Here is a 20,621-nt window from a genome sequence, read left to right as displayed (position 1 = left end):
GAGGCAGCTGAATACATAAGCTGAGTAGGTTTGATGGGATAACCTTTTGGAAGCGCCCTATCACCGTCCCTCCACTTCACAATTACCCATCACTTTGAGTGAGCCTTTCACGTAGAATCCCCATAAAAACACATTCAAGTAGGTGGTCGTAATGTGGTAAAAAGTGAAAATGTTCAAGGAGTCTGAATACTTTTGCAAAGCACTGCACATAATACAGATGGTATTAAATTTTACATTATATCACAGAAGAGTTTAGATGCAGTTACTGGCAGAAATATCTCTCAGAAAACATCACTTGACCTCAATCAGGGAATTCAATTAAAAGTATATTTTTATAGTACTAAAGGCGGACTTTTTTTTTTTGCGTGTGTTTCCAGCACTCTTGATGCTGTTTAAAAGCTTCAAACTTTAGGTACAGAGCCAACCGATGTTATACGATAGCGCTGCCAAATGCAGTTATTGGGCAGAAGCCAGTAAAAAGACATGGCAACCTTTTTTGATTAAGGTATCTTGTAATCCATATGCTCACACACTTACGCCTACACACACACATACCCAGGCAAATGCACATTTTAAATCTCTCACTTTCAGTAAAGAAGCCAAATCCAGGGAACAGTTTCCACACGTGCAGAGTTTGTGCAGTCTTCTAGTACGTTACCTTTATTTATGTATATTGTTTGCGCACATGTCATTAAGCCCAGTTGTATTATCGTTTTGGCAAAAAGCATATTAGCACCTTCTTTGTTTATTGAGACGATTTCCAGATAATTTTATTTCAGATGTCAATTTATAAACAAATATTCATCATATTTTATCATCGGTATAATGTATTAGGACATTTTTTGTGATCGAGGGGCACTTCATGTGACGGCTTGTAACTTTTTCTCTTATGTAAAAAAACAAACAAAAACAAAATCAAAAAAAGGAACTTTTGAAATGTTGTAATATATGTGATAGTGAAGATACGAGCTATTACAAAGTTCTACAACCTGTATATACAGTGGAGAAATAGGGCTTTCGATTTGTAGACACAGGAGATACATTTATACACGTAAAGTCTTTTTCTGAGACCGTAATTTATCTAATTTGATATACAGCGAAAATGGGCTAAAGGTGTTCATCATGTAAATGATCATATGTGATGTTATGTAAAAGTTTGATTTTTAATTGTTCTGGTTTGGGGTTAAACGAGTTCATGAGGAAATCATTATTTTTTATTTTATAAGGCTGAATCAGTGTTTGCTATAAAGGACAAATTATTTATGTACACTGACCATATTAAGATACTTTATTGCCCATGTTGCCATTTAGCTAATATACAGTTGAAACCAGATGTTTTTCCCCCACTTTCTGATATTAAATAAGATAAAGATCTTTCCTGTTTTACATCGGTTAGGGTTAACATAATTATTTCTATTTGCTAAACGCCTGAATAATGAGAGAGAACATTTTTATTAATTCTCTTTTTACATTACCTTAAATTCAGAAGTTTAAAAGTCCTTTGTATTTGAAAGAATTACCTTTTAAACTATATGATTTGGGCCAAACATTTTTGTCAACTTTTCAAAACCTTTTTATAATAGTCTCCTAGTCCAATTACTATTGACAGAACTAGATTTGTAGGCTGCCTTTCACAAACACACCTTTTCAGCTCTTTCCACACATTTTCTATGGAACTCGGATCTGCGCTCTGTGATGGCAACACTCCTAATTGGCCTTTGTTGACTTTAAGCCACATTGCAACTAGTTAGGGCTGGGCAATATGTCGACATTTTAAAAATATCAAGATTTTTCAAAAAGATATTTGAGAATATGTCGTTTGGATCAAGGTGGTTCCTCATGATGCCATCTATTTTGTGAAGGTCACAGATCCTACCTGCAAAACAAACCCTTTACCTTGGTTCGCTAAATGTCACAATTGTCATTATGGCCAAGCACTTCAGTTTAGGGCACACCTTTTCATATTGAAACATTTGTTGTGTCCATTTCCAAACCCGAAATACAGCCTTTTTTGTAGCTTTTGGAGTCATGGCTTCTTCTTTGCCGAGTGGCCTTTCAGCCCATGTCAACGCAGGATTTGTTTCGCTGTGGATGATGACACCTTTTCAGTTTCAGTCAGCATCTTCATACTGTCTACTGCTTTGCTTGCACTTTGCACCAAACACATTCATCTTTGGGACACGGCACCTGCTTCCTCGCAGCAGTATGATGGCTGGACGTTCACCTGCGCTTTAAACGTGTGAAAAATTAAAAAAAATGGACGTTCAGGCATCTGGTCATTGTACCTGGGGACTAACCAGACTGTTAGACATCTTGTCTGATTACTTTTGATCTTTCAATGAGGCCACACTAGAGTAAGGACTCTTGGCCAAAGCGGAAGTGCGTCAGCGGTCGCCATGATAAGTGCTGTCCGAATAGTGCAGTCAGTAAGGACGGAGGAAAAGAAGCCTGAATGCTCCCTACTGTGGTTAATTTTGCTAAGGAACTCTGTGATGTCCCTAACTGGTGCTAAGAAGCCTTAAGGTATCCCACGATCCTTTGGGTGACATGACATATCAGCACAGCCCCGCTCACGGAAATCAACAATAATGTCAGGAATAGTTGTAGTTCATTTTTGGAAAGCTGTAGGACCGGATTTGACTCGCAACATCCATGAGCGTTTCCATCATGTAATGACTTCAGAGTTAAAGGCTGTCTGAATTCGGTACAGGAGTCCAAAGATCCTTTCCTCCCCATGATAGAGTTCTAACTATTGACCCCATGAAAGGTCAAGGAACAGGAGCTAGGAGCTATTATTAAGGGTAATCAGATGGAGCCAATGCATGAAAAAAGCTACAAAAAATTTTGGTAATCCTAAATGACCTAAAAAAAAGGTAAAGTTTAGTCTGACCTAATCGCAGGCAGTGAAGAATTTGTTTTTGTATCTTTTAATACAATTTATGTAAACATCTGATTTCAACTGTACCTGGACAAGAAGTAGAATAAGGAAGAAAACGCAAATCAATCACATATCAACAACATGTGTACGCTTTATTCAGTTTATCTATGACGTCGGATGCCTTAATACACCAGTGATTAAACAATTCAATTAGACTTGAAGACAATGTCTCCACAGAGACGGGGTGTATTTTATTCTCTCTCTCCCCTACACACCACATCCCTTTCCTCGTTTTAAAGCATAATTTTGTTACGGTAACCAGGGTCAAAGTTATGCAATAATGATAAATAGTGCCTCATATCACAAGGTTGTACCATCGCCCGCTCTGCGCAGCGTTTCGATTCCAACACGTGTTCTTCAATTGCTACATTTCAAAAAAAGGGGTAAATGATGATTTCTTTTTATTACTGATATCATTTCGGGATAAAAAGCACAGACAACAATATGCAAGTCGGACCTCTAACGTTGAACCTTCTCTTCGCACTGAGCCTTATATCATATTGTGTCAAATGCAGCGTCCCACCGTAACACTCACCAGTTTGAAGCACACATCAGTACTCTGGCTGCAATAAGTCCCCCTCCATAAGGGGAATACACCTGAGTTACAAAGGCCTCTGGGTGTTTCAGCTTCAGCGCAGTGGTTTCATTTTAGGCCATGAGGAATCAAACGCACGGCTGGGTAGTTTGATGCCTTTGTTAAAAATTTGAGACGTTCGATCAGTTAAATATTTTACTTTCCGTGTAACATCTGATTTTTTTTTGTTTTTTTTGTTTTCTGGTTTTGAAAACTTATAGTGAAGCCAATGCCTATGTTTCAAGTTTGCTAATATTACGTACAGTAATTGTCGTTCCTGTATTTATGTAAAGTGAGTGTTGTGTAAATATATTCAGATCTTTTCATTCTTACCGTGAGAAAAAAAAAATGTGATATTGCTTCAAAAGGGAGAGTCTGCTAATGGGAAAAAAAAGACCTTTTTAATCCTGGTGTTTTTAAAAACAGGTGTCCTTTGTTCTCTCTTTTCTTTCCTGTTACAGTTTTATTTTCTCCAAAAGTTGTTTCCGTAACAAGTCAGTGTTTGGCCTTTTTTTTTCCCCCCTGTATTTTTCATATGGATGGAGCTGTGAAATTAAGATAAGTTCAAACATATACATGTATATTGAAATGAATGGAGGCATGAAGGTTAATAAAGTTGCATTTTGTATGTAACACTACTGGGATGGAGCCCCTTGCTATCTATGATTGGGATGGATGGAATGTGGTTTCGATGACACATTTGAGTGACATTTGAGAACCGTGCTCACACTGGCATCCAGTAACCTAATCTGGATATGGAGGAAACCATTAGTGTGGAGCATAGCAAGCGGGATGCTGGAGCTGAAGAGCCCCCCCTGTGGCAGCTGAAGAATACGGCAGCTTAAATTGACAAGAGATTTAAGCTGCAGCAAAGTCTGCATAAACAGTGCTGCAAAAAACATTCCTTCTGTTTTAGCCCCCCCCAACACACACACACACACACTTAAATGTTTCAGACTTTTCAACAGATTTTAACATCAGACCACCAATACAAAAAGCAGGTTTTAATTTATGACTTTGTTGATTAGGAGGAATAAACTATTCAAAAACACCTGACTCTATGATTTTAATTCCAGACTTTGACTAGGCCAGACCAGACCAGGAGCTCCTTTTTTAAGCCAGTCCGACGTGTACCTGCTGGTTTTCATGTTCCTAAAGCGGGAAACCAGAGCTAGGACATCCCACAACCACCACCGTGTTTGAATGTCTGCATGCTACTCTTTTTTCTGAAATGGTTTGTGAGTTTTACGTCCAATGCAACGGGATGCATACCGAGCGTTACACTGTTTGGCTGAATATTTTCCACTTACAGCACTTTGGTACACTGAGCTTTATACATTAAACAGATCTTATGTCGGTCCTAATCAACGGCATCTTGACTGTGCAATAATACTGTAACAGCAGGAAAACGACCCAGAGAAGGAAATGTCCAAATTTACAAGTAAATATACTCAGAGAAAGAAGCACATTAATTCTGGGTGTGTCACAAGCTACTGGTCAACCAGCACGATTCAGCCGACAACTCCACATGCCTCATTTGAAAGACGTTTCAATTACGGATAGAAAAAAAACTTGCAAAAGACAAAAAAGTAATATTGCATAAATTGATTAAACAGTAAAAGAAAAAGGCAAATATTTCAGCAAGCCTGAATCTTAAATATCAGAATTGGAAATGGCAGAAGAAAAATCCGTCCGCTTCTGGTCACCATTGCCACCAAAGCTAAAACTATAGCTGACATAAGGTGTTGTCTACTTTTTAATGCACGAGAGCAAAAACTGTTTGGATGTCACATTCTTGCTTTTATGTTTTCAAGCTTCCGTGGAAAACACGGTGTTCCCCGGAATAAAACCGCATTGCTTTGTCGCTATAATCCAGCACCAACAGAGGGATATTTTGAGACCTGGTATGCTCCTACCCGTGCATGAAGCGAATGCAGTTTCTAAGAACAGGGTACAGTTTAGAAGAAACACCCTGAACATCCTGTACCAGGCTCTTTTATAATTGGATCCGGAGGAGTGACTTTGTCAACCGCTAGAGAAATAAGATAATTACCAACTCTTCCAAACCCACAAATACTTCTCGCTTGTAGTATTTCACCTTTACGATTTACCAGCTCCTAGACGTGCTGTAAAGATCATGTTGAGTTTCAGGTAATGGTTAAAAAAAAAACTGCTTTGAGTCGTCCATACATGCAGGCAACTTTCTCCACTCTCAGAACAAGCTCAGGCACCTTCTGAGGCTTGAGCGGATTTTCTTGGCACCCTTTGTCGGCACCTTCTCAATGACTCATGTCACAAGCACACTTTCCACGCACTGTAAACAAAGACGAGGACATCTTGTTGTGTTTGCCACAATTGCTATCAAACTGGTTCTAATAATGGTGCGGCGTGGAGGAAATTCCAGCTCAAACTGAAAGACTTGAACAGACAAGATGATGTTGCGTACTTTCGTTTTGACATGATGCAGGTCACCTTAAAGAACAAATCCATCCTTCTGTTTTCGTGCATCAGAGCAGTGTATAAGTAACTACCGGATGCTCACCTTGGTCACATAGCCAGGTAAATAAAGCCCTTTGATGAGAACACACGCATCATATCAAGCTGTAGCTTGTTTTGCAGCCAAAGGCACCTTACAATCTTTGAGCTGGCTTTAAACTCTTAAATGTTTAGAGCCCCTGTATTGAGTGAGGTCATATGCCTGACAGCTAAAGCCTCCCCAAAAGCTGATCCTGTAACAGAAAAGTTACTCCAACAGATTCACGGGTAGGAGATCGGATGGACCGATAAAAGCTCAGGCCTCAACATGATGCACATATCATGCTAGGACCAGTGTTACTTTAATTGATGAAACTTTTCAGCACTTTTTACTCTAAAGACGGAGCAACAAACTTGCTCGAAATCGCCGTTAGAAGGGAGTGTGCACGTGGACGGCTGTTTGTCTGGTGTGTCTCCGTTCTGCCCTGCCTTGCGATGAACTGGCAATATGTGTTGGCAAAGCAGGTACAAATACGAAAACAGCTTAACCTTTGAAAAACGCTCCTTGTATTTAATCAGATTACCTTTGACATTAAAATTTGTTTGATGATCTGAAACATTCAAGTATGACAAAAAAAATAAAATAAATAAATAAGTGGAAGCAATCTTTGAGTAGGCAAATATTTTTTTCCCTTGCTGCTCTCACGCTTACTAAATGAAACCATCGGCAACCAAAACCAAACATCAGCATTTTATTACAGGAGAGAGAGAGAGAGAGAGAGAAAAACAATGGATCTTCTCACAAACAACGCTCTTTCGATTCAAAGTATTTTGAACCTGGCAGTATTAAAGTAATGCTATGAGCAATGCACAGGCCGCGCATGACACAATCTGTGCTCATCACACCAAAAACACGTTCTCTTATATCCATCCTGCGTGCGCAGCTTTTCCCCCCAACCGCCCGACTTCCTCCATGGTTCACATACGCAACCACGCTTTAACCTTCAGGCTAGAACAACATCCTTTTCCCTTCAGCTGACATCACAAAACCTTCATAAATAAACTAAAACAATGCTGATATGATCTGCACGATCAACAGTTCAGATATATATATATAAAAAAAGAAATTGTCAAATGTTCAAAAATGGTATACTATCAAAAAAAACACTTGGGGAAAAAAATGACAAGATCTCACATTGAGGAGACATAATAGTAAGGCAACAATCAGATTTAATATTCTCAGAATAAAAAAAATAAAAAGAATTGGTGTCAGATCAGAGCAAATCAAACTATATCCTTTGAGAGTAATTAGAATGAACTGCAGTCTATTTTTTTTCCCTCGTTATTTTTTCCATGACTGGGCAGGTACAGCTAAAGGGGTTCCTTAGCTCTGGTGCCTCTTGGTGTGCAGGGCCAGGTGGTCGGATCGGGAGAAACACCGGCTGCACACGGCGCACTGGAAAGGCTTCACCCCGGTGTGCTTCCTGTAGTGCCGCGTCAGCTCATCGGAGCGGGCGAAGCGCCACTCGCATCCCTCCCAGGAGCACTGGTACGGCTTCTCACCTTCGTCGGACAGAAATCACACAGTAAAGCTGAAGCAGACACAACTTTCTTGGATCAATACTCCCACCCTCCCTAAAGGACACCATTTAAGAGTCTTGTTGAGAGCTGACTTCTAATAAAAGAGTTTGGAAAAGCAGAAAAAAAAAAAAAGGGATAGCATGCCTCATCCGTGGGCCATAAATCACTGCCTGTTTCTACCCCCCCCCCCCCCCCCCACCACCTTTATGAGAGCTGCAGGGTTTCTATGATTTGACAGCGGCAAGTTGTGGGCCAGACAGAATGAATATGCAAGCCAAGAAAACTTTTGCCCAGCAACAACTGGGCAGGAATTTACCTGTGTGGGTCCGTAGGTGGGCCTTTAAATGAGACGACTTTGTGTATACTTTCTTGCAGCCTTAGGACAAAACAAACAACACAATAAAAAGTTATTATTAGGCGTAAACCACACAAACACGTATTTTACCCGCCTGCCGTGCAGACCGGCAGACTCACCTGGAACATCACAGTGGTGAATCCGCCGCCTTTCCAAATCCGGGTTATTCCTGCGGTTGTACTTGACCGGAGCAGACTGGGCCGGCTCGGGAGACGGTGGCCCGACGCTTGACGTCGCCTGCGCTGGTGCCAGGCTGGCGTTCTGAACCGGTCCGCCAGCTGAACTTTGGCAAAACCCAGGAGCGTAGTTTTGGTCGTGGTGTTGAATCGAAGGCTCGCTGAAGGTCTGCCTGGGATCAGCGGAGCCGTGGGTCCGCGGGGTTGTCTTGGAGGCTATGCTGGCTTCGTAGGAGGGAGGAGGAGAGACGTTGTGGAGGAGCTCCTTGCTCCTGTCTGGACTGGGGGGCTCGGAATTTGGCGGCGATGGTGGCAGATAGGTTGGTCTAAACTGATGGCCGGGGTGCTGATTAAACAGAAAACATTCAGTCTGTGAAACATGTGCGACAGTTCGCCTACGTGTCGATTCCCAACCGGAAGGCTTAGCTGGGTGAGGGGGAAAGAGCTCTGCTCCAAATCGGTGTTCAACATCTGACTCTGGGGAATCTCTTGGAATTCCTCCACTTCCTGCTTGATGAAAAAGCCGCCACCTGGAGGGTCAGCTGCCTTGAACATTCCCAGGTACTCCGGGAGGGTGGCTGGTGCTCCGTCTCCGTGGCAGGCGGAGTGCAGCGATGGCTCCATTTTGATTTGCCTCGCAGGGCGGCAGAGGCCAGGGTGCAGGTAGGCTGAATCAGGAAGGAGCAGGCTCATGTTGACGCTGTAAGAGGAGGCGAAGTCTTCGGCGAAAGGCGGCTCCAGCGTGGGAGCGCCGTCCCGGTCAAACATTTTCGAGTTCACCGCCTCGTGGAGTAAATACGTGTCCATCTCGGCTTTGCCCTGGTAGAGAAAGAGAGTAGAAGGGAACTCATTTGGCAAATAAAAACACACACAAAGAAAAATGCAGGGTTTGAATCAAAGAGTGGGTCAAAAATGTGATCCACTATTCCTTTTAGGGAGACTGAAAAGAGCCAGAAGTCTCATCAATCTTCACAGGCGGCCATTTTGACGAAGACCCCCTGACACTTCTCTGAACTTTCCAAAGGGAAATGGTAATCTTGTAAAATGATGTTGTACGGTAATCAGTGGGTTGTGCTAAAGAGTTTGATTCACAGCCAAAAAAAAACAAGTTTAACATGTTTTTTTTGTAATAGTTCATGCAAACTTTTGCTAGCCATGGTCAGCAGTCACTTAGACCAAAGAAGTGGTCATCAGGTCAATATCAACAGGCAACATTGTGTGTGGTTCACCTTGACCTGCTCTGATCATTTAATGCTCAATCGTTTTGGACCTTTTGCAGCGTCGGTTGTTTCCTACCAACCTTTGTGGGGCATGGAAAGGAACCGTCTGCCGCAGGATATCAGTTTGGCCGTCTTTGGGGTCATTTCATGGAACTGGCGAAGGGAAACATTGAACCCCACTTCAGCAGATACCTGAATGGCTAAATAATGGACAACAAAGCTGTACTATTTTATCCTTTTTAAACTTTCAACTGTAACATGCTGGACTCGGATATCTTAGCTGCTTCCTGGAAATGTGAGAAAACGAACGGAGGCGGACGTTTATGGGAACTTACACTAAATGCTTGGATCATTGTAAACACTAATATAGGATGCTACGACCCAAAAAGTTAACTCTAACTTCTTCTATTTTTATTTTTCAGCTAATAGTAAAACCTGTCAGAGTGTATGTTCTTTCTCTTTCACACACTCATAGTAAGATCTAAAAATAATGACCGGTCACGACAAAGATTATAATTTAAATGTTGTTAATGGAAAGAAATTGGAAACGGGTAACATTGATACTGGCTGGGAATTAGCCACGTCTTATCAGTGAACATCTGGTGTTATATGTATGAACCAAATTTTCTATCCAAATTCAGTTTTTTTTCTTATCAACTAAACATCTTATTAGATAATATGAGGCTATTGAACTAAGGAAGGATAAGAATCTTCCCTTTTAACCCAACTATTACTTGTTTAATAATCTAGGTTATTTGTTACCCTGGCCAGTTCTCTGATCACAGTAACAAGGCGTTACATGTTCCGTAGGACATGTTTCACACAGGAAGATCATTGGTGGCACACCACTACCAACCAGCATTTCTTGTGTAAATCATCAACTTCTGTGTGTAAATAATAGTCAAATGAAAATAAAAAAAGGTTGGTTAATTAGAACTAGCATAAGCCACTATAAGGCTTTGAGACTGAGGTTGTTTTGAGATGGTAGAAGTCTGCTTTTGTCGTTGCCCGCGCCTCTCAGAGTAAGCTGTTAGCTTCAGGCTCAGGGACCAGCTAATCTGAATTTATACGAAATGAAGAATGTATGAGATGTACTGCAGGTAAGATATTAACTGTTCATAAACTTTCAACAGAACCTCATTTTAACAAATCCTGAACTGGATCAGGGATCTTAAACCCTGTCCTGCATGTTTTAGGTGTTTCCCTACCTCCACACTCCTGACCTGAATACATGTGCGATTAACAGGTCTCTGCAACTCTTGATGGTCGGCACCTAAAACATGCAGGGTAGTGGGTCTTAAGGCAGGGTTGAAGACCTCTTTTAGAAATCGGTTGCTTCCACCTAATTCTGGGGTAACAATGTCAAACTATGGCTGAATCAAACTAATTTTGATTTAAATTATTACCTGATTCATATTTAACCCTGGACTGGATTTGCAAAATAAACCCATTTTTTTAAACAGTTTCATGAATGAAGAAGTTGAACGAAGCCCCTACTCTAACCTAGGCTTTAAAGAGTGGTATTAAAAGTTAAAGAAATGCACCTCTGGATGAAAGCTATATGCTCTTTCTTGTCTTGGACTTTGCTTCGTTGTACCACACGTCGTGATTCTGGACAGGAAACTATTAAATAGGCTACTTTTTGGGACAGATGGGGCCCTGAATGGGTACCAACGACATATTGTCGAAAGTCAACTGAACCACAGCGCTGATTTACAAGTAGCTCCGCCGAAAAGGCTCCAGCCTGCATGTGAGCCGCTTCCAAAATGCACTGCTGAAATTAGAACATCCAGCTGCTCCTGCAGGACAAGTTTCAGGACGGCTGCACATCCCATTCATCCCGACGCGCCAAGTGAATGCCAGCATCACCAAAAAGAGAGATCTCAAATTCGTTCTTAGTCAGTCATCTCACATCAGCAAGCATCAACATAAACGACCAGACCTTTTTTTAATGAAAACAAATCTATTTTTAAACACCCAAATCTACGACAACAACGGGGGGGAAAACAACAACAACAAAATAATTCGCGACAGCGCCGAGAGGCAAATGCAAAAGGAAATAAATAAATAAATATAAAATCCAGCCAACCTACCAGATTATAATCTGGGAAAGATGAAATTCCCAGCATGGCGTTACAAAGCACTTGTCCATGATCCTCACCCTTCAGACCGTCGGATGATGTCAGCGGCGCTGCTGGGTGGGTTTTGTGGAGAAACTGCGCGTCCTGCCCCGGAGCAACCCAAACCGAATTCGTCACAGCTGCGGCCATTAAAAGATCAGATACCCCTGTACGCTCCCGATATCGCTAAGAAATATTAAAAAATCTCTAAATAAATTCCGCATATATGATTTCTTTTCGCTTCGACAACAATCCCCCGCGACCCAGCTGTCAAACGCTCATCCTCCTCTGGTTTGCAGTGGCTTGTCAAATTACGCAACGGCGTGATATCAGCGCGTCTGCGGGGCGGCGCCGAACATGTGTTAAATAAACAGGGCAACCAGGCGGCATTTGGCACACCGAGTGTAATGAATGCTGCGGTTTGGTGCATAGGAGGGGCAATAAACCGGAGGTTTTTGGGTACTTAAAAAGTTCACGGTGAGTCAATCCAAGTCAGGGAGGTTGAGTTGCGTTCACAATGGAGCGGTTTTGTCCACAAACAGTGCAGGGCAGCGCTTTCAGGCATAGCTTTATGTTATTTTGGTTACATTTTCACAGCAATTGTGGGTTTCTATAAGTCCCCCGTTTGAGCTGAAAGTTTTGGGCTCAAAACTCCGTATTGACAAAATTATTCTCTTTTGCCTTTTGTGGAAAAAAACCCCACATTTTCATTCTGATGATTTCCTGATCTGTTTTCCAGCACAATATACTTACAGAGAAGAAATATGTTTTTTCTCTATGCTTCAAAACAGATAGATAGATAGATAGATAGATAGATAGATAGATAGATAGATAGATAGATAGATGTTGTGTCGTCTTTAGGCATGTGTGTTTAGATAGATAGATAGATAGATAGATAGATAGATAGATAGATAGATAGATAGATAGATAGATAGATAGATAGATACTGCTTTCCAAAAGCATCTAAATTATTTTCAGAACCACATATTTATTTTTTTATTTACTGGGATTTTGTTTCATGTTTAAGAAGTTTTGACTCAAAAAGAAAGGGATGATTGGCTTTTAAGATTTTCTGTTTCAAATGAGCATCTCAAAAAGTGTGGCGTGCAACTTTTATTTAGGTCCTTTTGCTCCTCAACAACTATTAAAAGCACGTCAAGGCAGGCAGCCTGAGGCCAAATGGAACTTTTTAGCCTATGTAAAGTATGTGTGGAGGAAACACTTCATTTGAACATACCATTCCCTGCATGAAGCAGCACAGCAGTGGCAGCACAATGCTACGGGGAAGCTTTTCTTTAGCAAATACAGGTAAGAGTTGACGACAGAGTTCAGAATTGATGGGGAGATGGATGGACATAAATACAGTCCAAGCAATCTTGGAAAATAACAAATCTGTGTAAGAGGCTCCAAAAAACTTCTAAAACCATCTAGAGCAACAACATAAATGCAGCCACAGATTCAATGTAATGGTTTAGATCATACCATTTTCTCATGTTAGAATGGCCTAGCGAAAGAACGGTAAATCCACTTGAGACTTGGTGGCAAGACATGAGGATCGATGTTCACAGACATCCTTCATCCAATCTGATCGAGCTTCAGCTTCTTTGTAAAGAAGAATGAGCAAAAAAATCATGGAGACACCTTTCAAAAGCCTTGCGTTTGTAATTGCAGGTGGATCTTCAAAAGTGTTTGCTCACAATTGTTATGCATTACTTTGTCAAAGTAAAGAACTTAAAAAAAAATGTTTTACACAACACATTTTAAAAAAAAGCTCAATGGGTATAAATGCTTTTGCAGAGCACTGTAGCGACATCCAGATACAGTGAAAGGGACAGAAAAAGGAAGTGATACATCCTGTCTTCTTCTCTCTCTTAGTCTGCATAGATGGTACCAACATAATTTCTATTTGGTCAATTGTGCCAAAATATTTCTGCATATGATCCACGTGTAACAGCTGCCCTGCCTGTCTCGTGCCCCCCGCTTCTGCATTCCTCTCTGACACCTTAACGTGGATTCACGCTTTCTGTGCATCTCTTTTCAACTCCATAAATTGGGAGTTTTACTCCTTTGTTTCACCCTGAACGCTAGAACCCCTTCAAATTACTCTCAAAATAATAACTCAACATGCACATTGTGGTCAAATCATGCTAGTCCAGACCTCAGCAGTTTTCTTCTTTCTTTTTTTTTTTTCTCCTTTTAATGATCCAGCAAGCCTCGGATCCCTGGTCTGGCATGTTAAAAACGCCACAGTGGTGCAGCTGTCTGTCAGGAGCTGCATACTTGATGCCAGCATTCCTGAGCCTGCTGCGAAGCTCTCCGTTTCACAGAAATGCATTGTGTTTCACTCTTACATTCGGGAGTTATGATCTGATCTGATCTGATCTGATCTGCGCGCGCAGTTGTTGGAACTTTGTCTTTAATAAGTCACCCTGAACGGCAGCGTGACGTGCTCCTTCTGCCGACTGCTTGGTTTCAGAGAAAAGTCTCCGTATGCCGTCTTCTGTATCTGTGGGTTTTGCTCAGTAATGAGCCTCTATCCCTCTTTTGATCCCACTGACAGGAGTTTTGTAACACAGCTCAGCCAAACAGAATTGACTTGTTTATTTTCCACAGAAGCGTGCGACCGTGTGTAGTATCAGGACGCGCCGGCGTAACAATCTGGAACGGCGTGTCACAAGACAGGAAACAGGCCGAGCCAGGTTTAATTGATCGGGTACATATATGAAAACTCGGTGTGTACGGGGGGGATATTTTTCACGAGACGTTTATACTGCCGCTCTTAACTGCAGGCTCCTCCGGGCACTTCTTGTCCTCTTATTAAAATGCTGGAACTGCACCCACTGCAGGCTTGAATGAACATGTTCCAAATATCAGCGTCGCTGGAGTTATCTGAGGTCAAACGTGCGAACGTACACTGCGTGAAAAGTGTGGGAATAGGTTTATTTATTTTTTTTTATGTGGAGTTGATTTAAGAGCAGCATCTTTTTTCCAACCACTCAGATTGGAAAATGGTAAGAAACAATATTTATGAAACACCTAAATGAGCGTGGACTAAATGATTTGAGAACAAAATGTACCCTGGTGAAAATTATCGCTTTGCACGCTATGATTATGGTTGCAGGCCTTTTGGCATTACATCCAGCATCAACAGTTTTTTTTTTTTTTTTTTTTTGTGGTCATCTAAAATTTTCTTTGCACCTGTCACCTTTATTGTCTGCCATCTGCTGTAATTCAGTTTCAGTTGTTCCTGGAACTGAAGTCAAACCGGGTTGTTGCTTTGACCCAGATTCCGGGTTTATTTTGTTTAGACAAGAAGTGGGGCTGTTTTAACCAAACATTTGGTCAAAAATTATAACCCTATTTATTGGATAAGAGAAGAGCCCAGAGGGAATCTCGTCATTTTGAACTGATCAGACTTCAATAAATCTCTTCCACAGGAGGAAATGGGAAATGGTATGATGGTAAAATGATGCTGTGTAATAATGTTTATGTCCGTGGGGGGTGTTGATGATTGTAGTTCACACCAGAGAGCTAGTTTGTTTACTTAAGATCACATTAGCCATGTATCTGTTAAGTAGTTAGCACAGGCTAACATTTCCCTTTTAATCAAAGGATTGGTCAATATTCACAGACGATATTTTGCATGATGTTGCATGGAGATGCAACGCAAAAGTGTCTGGTAACTGGAATCAGACATGTTTTACTCAGGCCTAATCGGTAGTGCACAGCAGGCAGGGAAATAAAAATTCCAATAATTTTTCCAGTCACTGAATGCACCATGACCACTGCTGCCAGAAAGTTATAATATCTTCTCATTTTGAGGCCAATATGCTCTGCAATAACAGAGGGATTTGTTCCCACTCCCAGGGCTGCAAGAACAAAATGATATCGTTCTGTTCTTGTTTTGGAGGCATATTCTGTGCAGAACTCTTTTCATGTTTGATGTCAGAGAAATATGAAAATTGTGAGCTGCGGCCTGCAGTACACGCCTGAACTTGAGCTTATGAGAAGTATGAAATCTCCAGGCCATGGGAACTTTGCTCAAATTCTTGCAGGCTTGGGTAAAATAACATATTTCTCTGTCCTTGAATAGTACATATTGGCCTTTGTAGTTCTTTTCAATTTAATTCAGTTTAATTCAATAAAGCTCTTTTTGTCTCTGAAGGGCAATTCAGGGGCACAGTGAGGCAAGCCTGATCATACACACATTAAAAGTTAGTTATGTTAAAAACGCATAAATCGCCATGTCAATTTACTTAGAGGCTGCAACAGAAAGGATGTTTGATAGAAATATGAATGAGCTGAAATCTGGATTGCCAGGTCAAAGCTTTACAGAAACTGAAAGGGGCAGCGTGTAACTACTGTAATTTGGCTTTTAACTAGCAACAATTAATTATTGCTTTTACAAATACATACCCTGGCAAAGTCTAATAACATCACATCAAAAAATGAAAGCGTTCTCATAACTTAGAATTAGTAGTTTATAACCCCACCCACTGGGGGGCGCCATGTTGCGCTGCTATTTCTGATTTTAGTAGCAAAAGGGGCCAAACTTGTGAGCCATACACAATTTCCCTGCGTCTCCTATATAAAGACGTGCCGTCAGTAGAGGAGGAGAAAACAAGCAAACATGACCGTGGATCATTCTACGTGCTGTTTTCTGTTGTAATAGAGGACCATCTCTCCAGCGACAGGGAAGAGGAAGTAACCAAGAAAGGAAAAAGAAGTAATAACCGGGAGAAAACAAGAGTCTATATCAGCGCAGCTATTATTACCAGGTGGAGATAATTCATGAGGGGGCAGAGATTTAAAACAGATGCAGAGGATGCAGGCTTTCTGCTGGACAGCAGGTAAGTTAATTCAATATAACAGTGAAGTTTATTTTTGGCATCATGTTAGAAACAGCTCTGTCCTACTGGTAGGCAGAGATAGCTCAGTTGTTCGTCTCTCTATCCCTCTATGTGTGTATGTGTACTGGAGCAGCAGAGGGATGTCAGCCGTTCACTGTCTGTAGCAAGACGGGGTCTCTTTACTCCTGTTTATAGTCACTTTTTTTAGAGCCCAAATAAGCAACTGCACGTTCAAAAACGAGCCAAAAAAAAAAAAACGAGCCAAGAAAAACACACACTGGGACTGAACGGCCCAAAAGCTCTGATCTGTACATCTACACGCTTTATTTATTTATTTATTTTTATGAAATAAGCTTTTCAAAATTAATCATTTATCAATTAAAGTCATATCAGATCTTTTAGATTTGTTCTTCTTTTAATAAGCCCTTTTTAAATGAAAGATTGTAGAAAAAATTAAAAATAATGAACGCAATTTGAATAATTTGAACGCAAAATACGTAGTTTAGTCATTCATCTTATTGGTTAGTATTTTCAACTCACTCTTGAACAGCATCACTGTTAGACATTTTTCCCTTTAATAAGCCCTCAAAAAGGGGTCAAGCCGACAACTGAACCCTTTTGTGTTTAAATCTCCCCAGGCTTGGTTCATATTTGTCCCAAGACTGCTGCTTAATTCCATTTGTCTCAGAAATTTAAAACAGGAGCTGGGAATGGGTGAAACCCAGGTAAAAACGTTCCAGTTAATGAAGTTGGAGAAGTCAAGATTCCATAATAATAATAATAATAATAATATTAATATTATTAATAATAATAATAATAATAATAATAATAATAATAATAATATATTATAATTATAAGAACAATATGGCGACGGCCAGGAAAGCTGTTGTTTTGTTCGTAGTGCCTCTTATAGACATCAGAAACCCTTTTTATTATACTGGGTAAAATCGTCCTTCTGTCCTGAAAGTAGTTAATACATTATCTATTCAGAAAAAGGAGGTTAAAACATTGATTTCTGTGGGAGCTGCAGACTTGTAAAAACTAACCAATCCCTGCTCTTCACACCGAAGAGCTGGGATTGTCATAGTTTTGTTCCTGCTCTCTCCTCTATCACTCAAGTTCCAGAGGTATCCGCTTATCTATTGGTTGTCCCACATGCCAATCATTCTGATGCACTCACATACTGCCACTGTACGTTCACGTTCCTTGTTAGTTTCCGCTTGCTGGCTGTGCAAGCGGAAGCTTGCTGGCAGCTAGGTTAATGGTTAGCTCCGGTGTTAGCCGTTCATTATAGCTCAAATGCTCTCATTTTATACTTTGAACGTGGCTGAGAGCAGCAAGAACCAAACCACGTTCATGTTTAAGAGAAGAAGAGGAAGGCCTCAGTAAAAAGAAATAAGACTAGAGTGAATTTTTCTTTTTCATGCGATCCCCTGAAGAGCCGAGGAGCAAGGTAAGACGGTATTGCGCATGTGCTGTTTTCAAAAAGGGACGGATGGACTTCGGGAAAAATCGCCGACTCTAGCTGTACTTTCCATGTGCAAAGAAGACTTCTAAATGTGTTTGGTTCCAAGTTGCAGCCTCTACATGTCACATTGATTTTGGACGCACTCTTACAACCGTGTCTTGTAAAATAAACGTTTTTTTTTATCACAGCTTACTGTTGCCAGCTGCCAAAGGGATCCAACAATCGACCTTGAAAAATGTCTCCGGCTTTCTGAGGGGAAACTCCTATAGCAGCTATTACAGGTGATTTTTTTCCTATCAGAGGCCGGGGTTTCCGAGTTCCGACTGCAAAGGGAATGCAACATTTGTAAATGAAAATAACCCAAATTGGGTTGTTTTTGTCCCAGCAGACTTCAGATTCTGCTGGGATAAAAACATCAGTCCAGAATAGTGCCATCAAGCTACCAGGTTTCTGGTTGAGGAGCTGAGCCTGAGAAACAGAGAGCCACCCACCCTGCTCAGGAGTATAAAGGGTGGATGAGAGAGAGGAGGGTTTAAAAGAAAAACCTATCTATCTATCTATCTATCTATCTATCTATCTATCTATCTATCTATCTATCTATCTATCTATCTATCTATCTATCTATCTATCTATCTATCTATCTATCTATCTATCTATCTATCTATCTATCTATCTATCTATCTATCTATCTATCTATCTATCTAAACACACACACATGCCTAAAGACGACACAACATTTAAGATTATTTAAGAGAAAGATATTGGACCAATAAAAAAACTGATAAAGAACTGAGTCTGTAATTAAAAGTATATTTAATGCGTGCCTATAGTTTGCTATTAAATGGCACTCTTAATATGATAAAAAGCTCTGTTGAAATGTCTCGTCCAGTTCAATGATGATGACTTTTTACTCGTCTTTTATCTCAGAGGGAGCACAGCGTCTATATGTTGGTTCATTCCATTCACTGAACTCCCTTCACAAAAGTCTATTGATAAAATAAAACTGCTTCTCAAGTGTTTTCCTGCCTGGCCTCCACCTACACGGTCCTGCTCGGTTCAACACGATGCAAAGTGTTAGATTGCAGTAAAAAGCAGCGCTCCATTCAGCCTGAAGCTTTTCACATGTCTTGCTGGTGTTTTCTCCTTTTATCTTTCCTTTTTTTTTCTCTCTCACAATTGGCAACCTTTACAGGTTTCTCTCTTTTAGTTTGTTGTTGGCAACACATCGGACAGTTTTATTAGGACTGTGAAGCTCACGGGCTGTTAAGACGGGGATATCCACATCTTTGCAGCTTTCACAATATGTCCTGTCTTTGAATGATAGCAGTTTCTCATCCTTTGTTTGCTCCTCGGTTATTTGTCGACACGTGCGATGTAAAGTAAAGGCGGTGTTTGGTTTGGTGGAGTTTTGCTAGGAAAACTTGTTTTAGTTAAACAGCAAATTGCCAATAATCACTTCAATGGTTCTTACTAATTTACTAGCTTTACTACTTTGTATGCCAACGCCTTTTTTTTTGTTTGCTTTTTGGTGCCAACGTATTTTGAGTTGTTCCGGTGTGGAACACGTGTGCTTTGAATTCAGACGTGCCAGCGCTCCACGCCGTGACACCGACTCTTTTCCAGTAAGACGTTCGCTTGTTCCTATTTTCCCATAATGGAGTGAAAAGTGATTTGAAATAAATCCCGCCGAGTTCAGATGATCACGTTGGGAGCAGACCAACCGCCCTGTCATGTGCTGACCTTTCAGAGTGCAACTTAAATCCGCCATGGTCTCAACCCCCGGAGAAGCAACTGCCATTCTTGGCCGCCGCTCGTTCCTGTACGGTGAGTGTGATTTGAGCCATCCTCCATATCTGCCCCCCCACCCCGCGTTTAAAAACTCACAATATGCCCAACAACTGCACAGCAGAGGAGGGAGAATGCTCGGTATGTGCTTACAGCATCACAACTCATCCGTCCTCTCACATGGACTAATATGGTCTGGCCAGAAGGGCCCTGGACAATAAACGCCACCCACAGGACGGTGCTTCTGCTGCTGCTTCATCTTCTGAGAGGGGGCAGTTTCAAGGAAAAAAAAAAGATCTGGTTGTGAACATTTTTATGAAATTAAGAAGACAAATTCAAGAAATCCTGTCATTTTATGGTGTACTGATGTACACATAGAACTGGTGCTTAAAATGGATTATGGCATTAATGAGTGTGCAATTATGTGAGGAACTACTTGCAAATGCAAAAAAAGAAGAAACTAACAGCAGAACAATAAATGCAGACCACCAATGCACAAAAAGTTTACAAAAACACAAACGTGGTGCAAAAAAAATTGAAATAGATAATAAGTAAATAAAAATAAATAAAAAGGATCATAATACAAATGCATATTTAAATCAAATTCAGACAAATTAACAATAAATGAAAAGAATGCTAAACACATTTGACTACTCCTTGGGCAGATTTAGGTTAACCTGAAACTGAAAGGGAATCTGTGGAAGGAGGTAAAGATTAGAGTGATGACAAAAAGACTTTCCAGCGCCAAAAACCTGGAGCTCCTCACCAAAGATAAATTGTCAAAATACCAGAGGGGACGCACAAAAAGCTGGTCAGCAGCTGCAAGAAGGGTTTTATTGCTGTATTAACAATGGATATATTTTTTCACTGATTGCTAAGTTTTGCTCTTTTGAAAATGTGGATGCAAACATATTCCGATTTTTTTTTTTTTCTTGAAAATTATTACTCCTTTTACATTGTTTTTAAATCTTTTTGAGAGAGGCCTATTCTTGGTTGGATCCCAAGGGAAAGGGTCGACTTAGAATTAATCTGTAAATATCTTTTTACTTTGTTCACATTGTAATAAATCAGATTTCAAC

At 40.7% G+C, this 20,621-nt stretch overlaps 1 protein-coding gene across 1 annotated transcript; it reads right to left on the bottom strand.

The window, feature by feature from the left end:
* Nucleotides 1-4,496: 4,496 nt before the first annotated feature.
* On the bottom strand, nucleotides 4,497-11,837 carry klf5b (Kruppel-like factor 5b). Its single transcript, XM_012864309.3, is given in 5 exon segments — nucleotides 4,497-7,550; nucleotides 7,885-7,944; nucleotides 8,043-8,484; nucleotides 8,487-8,918; nucleotides 11,413-11,837. Coding segments are annotated over 5 exon segments (1,290 nt in total). The 5' UTR covers nucleotides 11,590-11,837; the 3' UTR covers nucleotides 4,497-7,371.
* Nucleotides 11,838-20,621: the final 8,784 nt, after the last annotated feature.

This window comes from Fundulus heteroclitus, chromosome 7 (genome assembly GCF_011125445.2).
Source record: "Fundulus heteroclitus isolate FHET01 chromosome 7, MU-UCD_Fhet_4.1, whole genome shotgun sequence".
Taxonomy (NCBI): domain Eukaryota; kingdom Metazoa; phylum Chordata; class Actinopteri; order Cyprinodontiformes; family Fundulidae; genus Fundulus; species Fundulus heteroclitus.
Note: the sequence above shows the minus strand (reverse complement) of the source record. Positions and strands in the feature narration are given on the sequence as shown.